This window comes from Macrotis lagotis, chromosome 4 (assembly GCF_037893015.1).
Source record: "Macrotis lagotis isolate mMagLag1 chromosome 4, bilby.v1.9.chrom.fasta, whole genome shotgun sequence".
Classification (NCBI taxonomy): domain Eukaryota; kingdom Metazoa; phylum Chordata; class Mammalia; order Peramelemorphia; family Peramelidae; genus Macrotis; species Macrotis lagotis.
The window spans coordinates 255781105-255795980 of record NC_133661.1 but is presented as its reverse complement, the minus strand read 5'-3'; the positions used below and the strand labels follow the sequence as shown (position 1 = coordinate 255795980).

At 39.1% G+C, this 14876-nt stretch overlaps 1 protein-coding gene across 3 annotated transcripts in view; it reads right to left on the bottom strand.

Moving 5' to 3' along the window:
• The window catches only part of SMOC1 (SPARC related modular calcium binding 1), a 208813-nt gene extending 195812 nt beyond the window's left edge, over positions 1 to 13001 (bottom strand). For 2 of the 3 annotated variants that reach the window (XM_074235833.1, XM_074235834.1), the window contains exon 1: positions 12703 to 13001. In XM_074235833.1, the coding sequence (XP_074091934.1) occupies positions 12703 to 12801 (99 nt within the window). In that variant the 5' untranslated portion in view covers positions 12802 to 13001. The remainder of the gene's footprint in view (positions 1 to 12702) is intronic. The other variant, XM_074235835.1, reaches the window with a different exon arrangement.
• Positions 13002 to 14876: the final 1875 nt, after the last annotated feature.

The following is a 14876-nucleotide window of genomic DNA, read 5'->3' as shown; positions in this document are numbered from 1 at the left end:
AAGAGTTCAAATGTGTTTTCAGATTCAAAGCTTTAGGAAGCAATACACAAGAGACATGAGGAACATAATCTTCCACCCTCACCTACAGGACACTCCAGCTGTGGGGGTAGGTAAACAAGGGGCAATACTCTGACATACCTAGAAAGTGACCCAGGGTTTGGCTGCCTTATTTTATGAAAATATATGGCCAAAATGTTGAAGTTTATTGAGAAACTCCAAAAGAGTATTAAGGGGTTCCACATAGAATAGCTATTGCTCTTTTAGAAAAGGACTAGGACTGTTAATTTAATGCTTCTAATAATTGTCAGGTAAATCCTGTAGATATGATCATTGGGAAGTGACTTCACTTCTAAGTGACTCCAGTATCAATTAGATTATATGCTGATCGACATTAGAAGAGAATATTGCCTCACCAGGAGTACCCTAATCCAATGGAATCACAGGCCTGATTCAAATATTGAAAAATGAAATGTCTATTAGACATTTTTACCACAAAAACTTCAAAGGAATATTAAAATGAAAAATATATGAAAAAGGGAAAGTCAACTAATTGGTATAATAAACTTAGTTTTGAGTGGGTAGGTGTGTGAAAGAGACAGACAGACAGATAAAGCAGGAGAGAGAGAGAGAGAGAGAGAGAGAGAGAGAGAGAGAGAGAGAGAGACAGTTGTTTGCCTTTTTGAAGGGGTAGAGTAAGAAAATGGAGGTACTAAATGGAGATCTAATTTTCTATCTACCCCCTAACTAAACCCATTCCACTTTGATCCCTGCTAAGCAAATATTGGACAAAGCTAACCCTGTTTGTTGGGCCTTGTGAGCTGTACTGATCGATTTCTCTTCAGCAAGTCAACCCTTGTCCTTCCTGAAACAGCTCTGCAGTAACAAATGTGGAAGGAGGGGGACCTTCCAGTCTGATGCTCCAAGTAGCATTGTCAGAAACTCAGCTAGCTGAACAATTAAACTTCTATGTGATTCAGAGAGAAAGAGGACCTGTACCTGCTAAATGGGGCCATGGCTACCCCTTCCCCCAGACCTTTAGTAAAAAGGAGAGGTAAGAGGGGAAAGAAATCAACTCAGAGGCAGAGCTTTTGGCATGAGACTTCTAATTAAAATCTTTTGACCTAATCACCTGAGAGATGCACAGGTGGACAATTACATTCAGTCCATGACATCATTAAGATTGCCATTAGCATCAGCTAATAATATTTTCACCAGTCTTCAATATGTATCTCAATCAATATTTATTAAGTATAACTAAGAACTGGGGACATAAAATGAGGTAAAAGATCATCCCTGACCTAAAGTGGTTTATAATATAATGAGAAATAAAACATGTAAAGATTGCTGTTAGTGTCAGCTAATAATATAATCAGAGGCTTGCATATGCATCTCAATAAATCAATATTTATTAAGCTCACTATGTATTGGGGATGTAAAAGATTGTTCCTGTCCTCAAGAAGCTTATAATATGATGAGAAAGAAAACATGCAAAGATTGCTGTTAGTGTCAGCTAATAGTATTTTCATCAGAGGCTTGCTTATAGATCTCTATCAATCAATATCAAGTATCTGAGGATATAAAGTGACTAAGTGTTGGGGATATAAAAATGAGGTAACAGGAAGTACATGCCCTCAAGAAGCTTGCAATATGATGAGAGAGAAAACATGTAAACAAATATATATATATATATATATATATATATATATATATATATATATACTAGAAAATAATTATTAGAAGGAAACACTGTAATTAAGCGGGATTAGAGAAGATTTCCTGTAGGAGATGGGATTTTATTTGGGACTTAAGGGAGTCAGGGAGTAAAGAAGTCAAAGCAGAGGAAAGTGAGTAGGGACACAACTAGAGAGAATGCATGAAGTCAAGAGATGGAATGTATCATTCAGAGAGCAGCCAGGAAGCCACTGTCATTAGATTAAAGAGGTAAAGTAGAAGAAGACTGAAAAGATGAGAGGGGGTTAAGTTATGAAGGACGTTGAATGTCAAACAGAGCATTTTGTATTTTATCCTGAAGGGAACCACTGGAGTTTTTCAAGAAAGGGAGTGACATAATCAAATCTGCACTTTAGGAAAATAACTTTAGTGATTTACTGAAAAGAAGATGGATCAGAATGGGGAATAGACTTGAGGCAGGCAAAATGTTCAAATTCGATTTCTCTGCCTCTCATTCTCAGCAGGAACTTCTCAAGCAAGTCTCCCCATCCTACTCCTATATTTACAATGTAGGTATCTCTATGATCAGGCAGTGTCAAGACAGAAATTCAACTTCCTGTCCCCATTTCTGTCTTTGATTGAGACAAGATACTCAAGCAGAAAGTCAGAGTACTAGACTTTCAGTTCCTAACTTCTTCACAATCATTGTTCTTGCCAAAATCCTGACTATTGACTGATTGGAAGTCCGCTATTGGATATCTGTTATGTTATCTGCGGCTCACAGAAGATGCAAATATGAATGCTTTCTCTTTTGTTATATAAGCACTGTTTTTTTTTAATTACACAGCAGTGATAAGATAAAGTGGATATAAGGTTGGTTCTTAGAGTCAGGAAGATCCAAGTGCAAATCTATTCCTGAAACATACTGTCTAGGTGACTACAGGCAAGTCTTTGAACCTCTCAGTTCTCTCCATATAATTCTATAACTTATAGACATCTGGGTGATTTGCATCTGAACTTTCTTTCCACCAGTAGAATTATCATCCAAGACCAAGGAAAATAAAAATTGAGTAAATTATGGATAGTTAGTGTCATGATCAAACATGGATAAATGGGAGAAAATAACAACAAAGAGAAGAAGTGAAGTCAGTTTCTCTTCCTCCAAAGTTTTGCATTGTGTGTGAATAGGACATGTCATTTCTTAAGTCTGGGGCATATTGTTTGGTGTGACTAAAACTGGAAATGTTATCATAGAATTTTGATGTAAGATGAGTTAGTCCCCACTCTTGTTTCTTTTGACATTCTCCAGAAATTTCTTAAATCTTTCCATCACTACCTAATTTGAGAGCACCCAAAGCTCCTTTGCCATAAACTATGAGTTGCCATAAGGTGTGTGAGTAAAGACGATCAAAAAAGGAGCTACTATTTTCTAGATGCACTTGGAAGTGCTCTGCAAAATTATCATTATCTACTCCTATATAAAGTTTCTCACTGAAGAAGTTTCAGTAAATTACATTGAAGTGAAGAAATAATAAAGTTTCTTTTACTTTAAAGACTCCTAACATGGCAAGTATCTACTATGAACTAAGATCCTAAAGGACTTCTTAGAGGAGATTATCAACAAAAATAAAAAATTTCATGAAAGCACAAAATAAATAGGCGAATATTAGGGAATATATTGCCTTCAGAGGAACTTAGCCAGATAAATTTAAACTCAAAGGGCACAATCTTGATTTACTAGAAAATCTATTTTAAAAAAAATCAAATTTTATTTACTGTTACTCAAAAAGATGAATTAAAGATGAACATGGATCTCTGATGGGAAACCAGATGTTTTTTCTTACTTTTATTAAACTACTATTCTTGGTCACCTTTATAATCAAGGGATAGATACAGAAAGAAGGTAGAGAATTTGGTAATGAGACTCTACAAATGACAGGTTTAATATTAAGGAGATGATAACAACATAGTTAACAGACTCACTTGGCTTTAATATTTTCTCGTTTCTTCTCCATTCCTTTTGTGATTGGAGAATTATCTATTTTCTTCCTCATTCCTTAAAAAAGCATCTAATCCTCTGAAATTTGATTAGCTCAGTAGGCTAAGACTGAGTTATTAACAGGGTTTTCCTGTTGTCTGAAGATCATCTATGAAGAGTCAGCCTCTCTCAGACCCACTGCCATACTGATTATATAAATTTATTTATGGAGACAAGGGGTGGAGGTGAGAGAAGTCTACCTTAGCCAGTTCTGTATTTTTGCTGAATTACCTTTTCATTCTATTCTAAGTAAACCTCCTTTTGTTAATTGTTAGATTGTCTACCTATATCCCATTTTCTTCAAATCTAGCACTTGAGCTACCAGAGTGGTCTAATTCAGGTATGGTCTATTACTTTTTGGATGATTAAGTCAAGATTAGCTCCAAAAGGCATCATATCATGGTTGAAGTTGAGGAAAGGCTATGCAGATGCAAAGAATGGGATGATCAGATGGCCAGATACAGTGACACTGCACCTTATTGCAAAAGTCCTGGTGACATATGGAGAATCTTCTCAATAGGACAAAAAAGAAGACCCCCACTGACTGGAAGGAATTTACTTGTTTTATGCTAAAGGAAGTTGACATGGAATTTAAAGATAATGCCAAGGGGAGCACATTTTGGTGATTGTTAACAGTTCTAGAGAAGTCAGATTTCTAACATGGAAAATGAAAACAAACAAACCAAAACCCTAGTCGAGTATTTTTCAACAACTAAGGACAGAGTTTTGGGTTGTTAAGGGTTGTGAAACAAGGGCTGAGGGATGGATGATAGATTTATTAAGAGTACAAATGAGAGGGGTAATGCTGATGGGGGCAGGGACTGTCAGATTACAGGCAGGACAGATGGTCTCTAACCCAGAGGTTTAGTTGGAAAAGGTGTCAAATCCTGTTGAGATTCAGGCTATAAAATAAGAGAATAGGAGTCAAAGTGAGGAGAATTGAGAGCCATCACTGATAGTACAAAAGACTTAGGCATATATTATTACTATCTCTACCTTCCCCTTCAGGAATCAGGAAGGGGGAAAGTGGGTAGGGTACTACATTTATTACCAAGGATTGAAGGAAGTAGCAGAAGTTTAAACAACAATTTGATGAATCACTGAAACAATGGGAGTTGAGGTTATAATCCAAAGGAGTCAATTTGGATCTCTGTGAGTTCATTGATTTGGAGAGCTTACAGAAGACTCACTTTGGCAAAGCAAATTAAAGCAGTTTGAGACTTCATCTATTTGTCCCTTTTATATAGCTAAGAAGGAGAACTGTACATATCTAATACCATAAAAATAGATTTCCATTGTATATGGTTCCCTAATGGGTATCTGCAAAGATGAAGTGAAACTTCTAAAAAAAAAAGATGTTTGGGAGAATAAGTCTATGTGTCCCTCATACCCTATCCCAATACCACATCCTATAACCAGATTGTGTAGGGGGCAATTAGATCCCATCTTCTGGGTAGACTTTTGACAAAATGGCATTAAGACTTTAGTTATGGACCTATGCATAACAACAGGTGAAATGTGAGAAGTTCAGGGATAGTAGTGACCAAATATGAATGTTAGTGCAAATAGAAATTCTGGAAATAGCCAGAGGATGTATGTGCCACAGCTGAAGTGGAAAATTTCCTTTCTTAGAAGACACTTTATGTATGGTTCATGAGGGTAATAAGGAACAAATAGCTTACCAATTTATAGTATTGTCCAAGTAAAACTATATTCTGATATCTGTGATCAGGTAGGAAAGGACCCTTCTGTCCTACCCTTCAAGCCCCTATCCACTTGAGTCCTGACACACTCAAGTATCTGTACTCAGACTTGAGAAGCTTCAAGGACAAGTGCCAAGGCTAAAGTTCCCTTAAAGCTAAATTCATCCTAACTGTAAGACTTCAGGGCATCAGAGCTTATATGCCCAAGTTATATTAGCCTCGAAAAGGAAAAACCTTCAAACATACAAAGGGCTCCTAGACACTGGTAACCAAATTATACTATTTTACCAGGGGATTTTAATGGGATCACAAAGGCATCCCAGCTTCCATGGAAGACTTCAAAGGATGGATTATGAAGGAATATGGGAAGATCCCATCAGAAAAGCCATCACAACTGTGACCCAGAGTATAGTTGAAACTGGTACTATGAGTTCTTGGGAAAATGTGATTCTATATGATCCTTTTGGCAACCTCCAAACCTATTGTGTGTGAACTCAAATGGAAACACCTGGAACTATCTGCTATCCCAAATAGTTAAGATCAAACAATGTAAGAACTGGGGTGGAAGAGGGTGAAAGATATTTTCTCCCTAGTGATGAAGATGAGGCAGTTAGGTGGCATAATGACAGAGAGCTGGGCTTGGAGTCAGAAAGACCTGAATTCCAATACCAGGAAGAGAAGACCTGAGAAAGTAACTTAACCTTATTTTCCTCAGTATTCTCATCTATTAAATGAGTTGGAGAAGGAAATGGCAAACCACTCTACTATCTTTGCCAAGAAGACTTCAAATGGGATCATAAAAAGTATGATACAACTGAAACAACGAACAACAAAATGATAGAGATGAAGGAGGCTGCAATTTCCTTTACAACAAACCTGTTAATGCTGAAAAAGGTGAATGATATCTGGCATACAGTGAACTAAAGAGAGCTGAACAAAGTTTTCAGACTCATCACTGCAACCATTCCTGACTTCATCAGCCTAGGAAATTTGATGGCCCAGTGAGAAGCATGGAATTATTGAACTCACCAATGTTCTTTTCTTTATTCCTGTGGCTAAAATTAGACAGAAGTTGCTTGATTTCAACTGGAAAGGAATCCATTATTCCTTCACCATCCTTCCCTCAGGTTGGCTACCTAAACTTTTTGCATTCTGCTGCAGTTTGGTGGGCAGAAATCTGGAAGAAGTTTCCCTTCTCAAGGACATCAATGACACACCTACACAATGATGAAATATGCTGTAGGTCAGGCAGAAACAAGAAATGGAGAATTTCACTAAATTTCAGTCAGGTACCAGTCTATTCAGTCAAGTTTTAGAGAAACAATGAATAGGAAAAACTCAGATGATTCTGGACAGTCAAGAAAAAGTTACTAACAGCTGCATCCCTATACTCTAAAAAGAAAGTCTGGAGGTTTATTGACCCTTTAGATTTTGGAAAACCCATGTGTTCTATTTGGATGTACTGATACCCTCAATTGCCTTATAAGTCATCCATACATCTACCTCTTCTGATGGGATCCAGAATAGTTTACAAATTGGGAAGTTCAACTGTCTGTTTTTTAAGGTTTCATTTTATATGAGGAAGAGGATAAAGTTATCAGGCACCTAGGCATGGCCGAACCAAATGATTGGCAAGCTTTTGGCTTGTAGAATTTCCCCCAAAGTGGCCATTCATGATCTCACTTTTGAAAAGCAATGACTCAGATACTAATGAGTCCAAGTTGCTAATAAACCATAATTTTGATCAATTTATTATTCTTTAGCAAGAGTTATTTATTAAGAGTTGAGTGATTCAAGATAATCATTCTAACAAGATACTCAGAGCACAAGATTCTTTTGTTAAATGGTAATGATTTTAAATATGTTACCTAGTTCCTTAGATGTTAGTACCCTTCAAAAATAGGTCTTGACTCTGCCAGAGACAGACAATGCGAGTCCAAACACCCTTACTTCTCCACTAACCCTATAGGTCTTTTCTATGAGTTCCCAGATTTTGAAGACAACCATTTTGTCTAGTTTACCACGAGTACCATCTTCTACCAGGGAGTCATGCTTAAGTGGACTTCAGTGTCCATTAAGGAAGGAAGGAAAGAAGGCAATAAATAAACATTTATGAAGTGCCTACTAAGTGCTAGGTACCATGTGGAAAACTTAAATATTATCTCATTTGAATTTCATAACAACCCTAAAACAATGGGTTATTATCACAACCCCATAATGTGGATATTATTGTCCCCATTTTGTAGAAGAAGAAAACTGAGACAGAAGTTGTGACTTACCAGTGTTACATAGCTAGTATGTGTCTGAAGTTGGTTTTGAATTCAGATCTTCCTATAAGCTCAACATTCTATTTACTGCACCACCCAACATTTGATGTGCACTCATTTCAGTTGTATTCGACTTTTCTATGACTCTATTTTGGGGTTTTCTTGACAAAGATACTTTAATGGTTTACCATTTCTCCTCCAACTTAGATGGGGTTAAATGACTTGCCTAGGGGTTAGACAACCAATAAGTATCTGAAATCAGATTTAAACTCAGGAAGATGACTCTTACTGACTGCAGGTTCAGTGCTCTATCCATTGTGCCAGCTAGTGACCATCCATGATTAACCAGATAATGAGGGATAGCCTGACGAATAGGTGTTCAGTCAAGTTCTCAGAAGGGACTCAACTATAGGGCTACTTGATTGACATAAGAGAGCCTTGAGGAAACTGGTAGAAAAAATCTTCATCCACTATGATTCCTAGTAGTAGCCAAGGGATTGACGGAGTGTTTTGGAGCCTAGAGAGAGCAAAGATGGACAATCTAAATTTCTATCTTTGTGGGTCATTACCACAATGAAAAAATTATCCTGATGCCTCCCCCCAATACATAATTGTTTGTGGGGCATTGATGTTCATCAGACACATTATATACCCTCTTCTAGAGGTTGGGTATTGGAGTGAAAGTCAATAAAGGGGTTATGATGTCATCTTTCAGTAGGTGTGAGACCATATGATCCCTCCAATAATAAAGCAATGGTGCTCCTTATCTCAATCAATGCCCATCTCAAAAAAACTAGCATGGCAGGATCCTGTATGTTTCTCCATTTCTCTCCAGATTACACTGGCCTCGTTCCTTCCTCTCTCAAGGCAAAAGGTTCCCTTTTTTTAGGCTATCATTGTGCCAGTCAAATCTGTCACAGAGGCAGCCATCACCAGTGTCTTTCTTCCTTATTATACCTCGCCCCTGGATCACTGTCTTTCATCAGGGTATCTGTCATTCTCATGGATATCTGTGATTGAGCATCACATCTCTGGGATTTTTACCTTACCTGTATCATTCCTATCCTACTTCCAGTGTTTATCACTAGAATGGACTCTTGAAACAACTGCTTTGTCATTATGTCCCTATTTGTTATGGTTCCCTGCCCTACATTGGCAAGCTTTGTTTTCAACAAATTGACATATTTTTAGGAAGAGGGAAGTCTTTCTGGTTCATTGACTTCTGGAAAATTTACTAGATGAAGATAGACTAATTTTAAGACATCTCAGTTGCTTCCTCTCAGGCTCTTCCTCAATCTATCTACTATACAGTTTACTGGGTCTCAAGATCACAAACCCCTTGAAGGAATCCATGCAACCTGAGGAAATGACTCATGTGGGCCTCCAAGATAATTCACATAACTTCTAGGAAAGGGTTTCAGAGACCATAGAGTAGAATTGTGAGATCTAGTGGCTTCTAAAAATAGAAGGGAAAAAAAGTTATATCTGCATAATAATGATTACTGTAAATTTACCAAAATGAAAGAAGATATTTTAGCTTACTTGGTGACAAATCTGAGTCCCTGGATGAAGATGAGCCCCCTGTAGAAGTAGGGAACAATTCCATAGCAGAGGTCTCCAGAGTTGACATCTTTGAGATGATGGAGCTCCCTGGGGTGGGGGGAATTTGGGATGATGGACCAAGGAATAATGACTGAATCAAATTCAGGAGAAGTCTCAGTTTCAATTCAAATCATGGGACAAGTTATAGGCAAGCAAGTTATTTTAATCCAAAAGACTTGGAGTCATGAGAAATGTTGACTGGGATAAGATACTATGTGTTGTGGCTCTGATATTTCTGGTGCTCTTCCTGTTCTTTGTCACTGCTCTACAATAAAAAACCCACTGTGAGAGATTTGGTATCATCAACCATATAGGTAGATCTTTAATATTTAGAACATGATCCTTTCATGGGAGGAGGAGATGAAGCCTAGAATTTCTGGTCTATATTCTCATTCATATTCGGTTATTTCTTCTAGGGACCCTTACACTGCTTACTTGTAATTTGTGTGGTGGGGTTCTTTTGTTTCTCTAATGTTCTTTATACAAACTTCTCATTTTCCAAAGGTTACTATTGCCCAATACAAGCCCTAAATTCATTTAAATAATGAAAGGTTCTCTAGAAGACCTTTAGAACCCGATCATCATTGTATGAAGTGTGAGAGATACAGTATCAACCATGGTTCCTACTATGTGAAAAGTATACTGGGCTTTGACTCAAGAAGACCCAAGTTCAAATTCTGCCCCAGAAACTTTCTATGTGATTCTAGATAAGTCACTTAAATTTTCCCTGTTTCAGGTTCCTCATCTGTAAATGGGGAAAATAACAGTACTACCTCACCAAGTTGTGAAGATTATATAAATTAATATTTATAATGTATTTTGTAAATCTTGAGTACTTTATAACTTTTTAGCTATACTACTCTTTTCTCTAAAAGGCAAAAAAGTTATCCTTGAGAAAGGTAAGGCTTGAGTCATTGATATGCCTTCCTCTGCCCAAGGGTGTTGAAAGAAGCCAGCTACAAAGGATCACAGCCCTTCACACTTGGTGAAAGTCCCACACTCTAATGACTAGACACATTTTTCTACATAGACAAAGGGGGCAGCATCTACCTGAACCAGTGCTGCGTCCTTTCCATACCATGGCTAAGTAAATCTTCTTTTGTTAACTATTAAATGGTCTAGAAGTATCTCATTTTATTCCAGTCTTAAACCTGAACTTTCAGGACAATCTATGTCAGGCTTGGTTTATAAGACTTTCAAATAGGTATAATTTCAATGCTTAAAACCTATTAAATAACTTAAGACAACCACAAAGACAAGCAGAGGATTTATTCCTGATAAAGTTCTAAATATACCATTGGTTCACATGTTTAAAGGGTTAGGGTTTGTGTGTGTGTGTGTGTGTGTGTGTGTGTGTATGTGTGTGTGTGTATGTATGTATAAATGGAAGGCACAGAGTCTATTCAATTTATTGTTTATATACTACCACTTGTATCGAATTGATGAGTTAAAGAAGCTAGAGGGGGGGAAGTGAGGGGAAGAATCATCAATTGCTCAATTTATTTACTGAGAAAGCACCTACTGTGTACAAGACATGTGAGAAATGACAAAAACACAAATTAGTACAAAAGAAAAGACATGAGTTACATTTCTCAAAAAATGTTTTTATTCTAATAAATGGAAAAAGGGATGACTTACAAAGTTAGGAATGTAAAGCAAGATTTCAACCCCAAACCATTTGTTAGATAAACTGATTTTGACCATCATAGTGGGGAGGCTGGCATCTTTATTTTATTTGGGAGAGTTCTAGTCTATTTCTCCAGTCTTTGCTGTTTCTAATTAGTTGGAGGAAACACCCTGGTTCACCCAACTTCTCAGTTTAAGAGGTTTCAATATCAAATCAAGTGGCTTTATTTAAAAGGCATCCTCATCTACATCCATAAAAGTCACACAGAGTGCCCTAACTTGCTCTAACCTTGAAAATCCTGCTGCCAAGGATTTAGAACACACACTGGGTCTAATCTGCCTCATTTTAACTGCTGCTGTTACACATCTGGTCATAAAAGTAAGGTACGGCCCAACACAGAAAAGCACTTTTCTTTCCAAGAGTGGTTAGAACCCTGATCTCACAATGATAAAGGGGCTTCAAAAGAAACCACTATGTCTGATGAGTGATTAAGTCTCTCGATGAATTGCCATTTTCTCTTCTTTCACACCTAGGCTACTGCTATAAAGATGATATTGTATAGCAGTGAGGGGATAAAAAAAGATTCTGAGATTTTGAAATAGATACAAGGGAAAAGCCAATGAAATCATTTAGTGGAGCACACACTGATGAAAAAATCAGTTGGCTTTCATAAAAATCAGGTATACTTTTTTGTACACATTGAACATTCATACTGATTTGGGATAACAGCTATTCCTGGCTACAGATGAGTAAATAGTTCATTTCTGGGCTGGAGATTGCATGGAGTGGCAAAAATTGAACTGATGAAGACTACGGTGTGATTTTCTTTTACCTTAAAATTGTAGAAGAGAAATTTATAAAGAAATTCACAGAAAGTTGTCAATACAGTGTAGCAAGGACAATCCTGTTCTCCGAATTAAGCTTTGCATTTTATCCCTCTTTCCAAACAGAGCAAAGGTCAGAATCATACAATTTCCAAACAGAGTAGTGATGGAAACAAGCAGACTTGCTACTTCATACTGCACATTTTTTCTTCTATTCCCTCACTATATAGCTATTCAACAACCCGCCCCCCCCCCCCAGCATTTCAGTTATGCCCTACATATGAGCACCAAGATTTTCTCTTGATTTAAGTAGAAATGCGCCCCCCCCCACCTCCACATGATCTTGTTTTGCTACTGGATATCTCAAAACTGTGTGGGGGCAGGGAGAAGGTGGGGACGAAGAGGAGTCAAGCCCCTAGTACTGAGGAAGCAGTCGCAGGTTGTGACAACAGGAAATCCATACTTTAGGTGAGCCTCCATAGCAGGAATAAGCATGAATTGGGGCAATCAACAGAGTAAGTTGGGGAAGGGGAAGATGCTGAAACAACTGGGGCGATAGTGAAACTAGTAATTCCCCACAAAGCAGAAGAGAACATCGAGCACCTTTAGACTAAAATGCTCTGGGAAAAGAGAGATGGGGAAAACACATCTCTAATTTAGCTAGAATAACCTGACAGTCTCAGAGAAGCTAAGGCAGAGGCAACAGCTGAAGAAAAGCCGCTCTCTTCTAGCCTCTTAAGCCCACAAGGGCAGGGATTGGAAAGTGGCGAGAGGAGCAGACCTTTGTTCTTTTGGAAGGGGTAAGGAGAAATGCCGGTGGAGCCAGGCACAGCTGCCTCTTCCCAGGTGGAAAGGGTGAGCGGGGCCAGGATGGACGAGCAGAGCCAGGGCTGGGTCTGTTTGCGTCCCCCTGCCTGGCTCCGCGTTCACCACAGCCCACAGGGAAGGGGCTAGGCAGGCACGCACTTACCCGGGGTCCCGTAGCTCTGTGACTGGGAGTTTGCGGGAGATGCACCAGCACCAGGAGCAAGTGGGAAGTCACCAGCCGGCCCCAGCGCCCGGGAAGCATTTTGACAGCGACAGTCGTGGGGCGGGTAGCAGGCTCCACACACACCGCCTCCCCACCCCCTGCTTCGCCCCCGGAGGAGGCTCGAGGTTCGTGGGAGAAGAGAGGAGAGGTCCCGAGGCGGGGGCACGGTCATCAAACAGGGAGCGGCGTGCGGAGGCAGCCGGAGAGCCTGGGCTGCGGCCGGCCCGAGCGCGTGCTTCCCTAGCAGACCCGGCTGGGCTCTGCCAGCCCACCGAGGTAGCAGGTTAACAGCCTTATCCCTGGGCCATGAGAATCTCCGTTATAAACTCTGAGAGGGGCGGGACCGGGCAGGCCTGATGGACAACTGCGACGGCCAGTAGCAGTCGAAAAGAGGACAAGTCGAACCCAATGGGAAAAAGAAAGGAGGGGGAGGGGTCTTTCTTCCCCTCCCATCTCCCCCACACTCCTCCGCTACTTCGGTGGACTTGGTCAAAAGAGCTGGGTTGCCCAAGCTAATTCTTGAGCAAGGAGGAGAAAAAGAAAACCTCTGTTCTCTGCATTTCTCTCTTGACCCCCTCACCCTCATCTTGGACAGGGTTTACACAACCACTTCCACCTCTCGTCCTGTTACCCAGTGAGAAGCAATAACTGGTTGGCAATTGTTTAATAGTCAGAAAAGCCCTTTACCATTATGAAATTTTATATCATTAACTGCCCTTTGGGGTAGGTAGGGTAGGTCTTACTTATTTTGCTCACCTATTTTTAAAGATGAGAAAGCTGAAGCTAAAGGAGGGAAATAACCAAGGTCTCACAGCTAGTAGTGACAGGGGCAGGTCAGTCTCTAGACTCATTGTCCAATTTCTGTAGCCAGTAATACCAGATGGTAAAATGAAAAGAATGAGCACTGTATATGTTTGCTTGGAGGAAGCAGAAAGGAGAAGAAAGGGTTATTAATAAAGGAACATTGATTTAAGCATCACTGGAAGTGAGAAATTAAATTATATAACATGGAAATTGTCTAAGCAGCGATTGGTAGACTGCAGGCTGGCAATATTGTAAGAACAAATTAATTTACTGGATGGGGTTGGATTAAATGACCTATAATACCTCTTCCATCGCTAAAGAACTCATTAAAGTCTAATGTTCAAAGGTACTAAATTCTAGTTCCCAGATCTGGGGGTATCATCTTATCCTCATAAAACACATACTTTCTTTTTTTTTTTTAAGCTTTTGCAAGGCAGTGGGGTTAAGTGGCTTGCCCAAGGCCACACAGCTAGGTAATTATTAAGTGTCTGAGACTGGTTTTGAACTCAGGTACTCCTGACTCCAGGGCCAGAGCTCTATCCACTGTACCATCTAGCCACCCCAAAACACACTTTCTGACAGTCTCCCTACTTCTAGACTCTTTCCTCTCCAATTAATTTAAGAACACAAGATTCAGAGTCAAATGACTTATGTTTGAATGTCAGCTTTGATGATGATTATCTATGGAACCTCCATCTATAAATGGAGGGAATTAGACTTTTTTCAGTCATGTCTGACTTTTTTGTTACCCCATTTGGGGTTTCCCTCAAATTTCCTTCTCCAGTGTGTTCCCATTTTATAGATAAAGAAACTGACAAATTGCGTTAAGTGACTTGCTGAAGGTCACACAGCTGGATTTGAATTCAGATGTTTCTGAATCCAAGACCAGTGATCTAACCCACAAATCACCTCTAAGGTGCCCTCTAAGGTTGCATCTAATTCTAAATCTCTTTTCTTAAAGTACACATAGGCTTGCCAAAATAATCCTAATATAGAAGAATGAAAAAAGAGTAGTTTTTCTGTCAGAGGACCTAGGTTCAACTAAGTGAGGTTGTTGTAGATCTCCATTTCCTCATTTATAAGAGGAGAAGATTTAGACTTGAATTTTAAGGTCTCTTTCATTTGTAGATTTGTGATGCTATGGTTCTCAAAACTTTACAGTGGATTCTTAGGGCCTGTAATAGTGAACTTCACAGTAGGGTCTGGGACCCTAGGGATATATGAACAACTTGTCACATGGGAGGTTGGGTCACAGCTAATCCAATCTAATAAATATTTATTGAGAACACTTATATCTGCCAGATATTGTG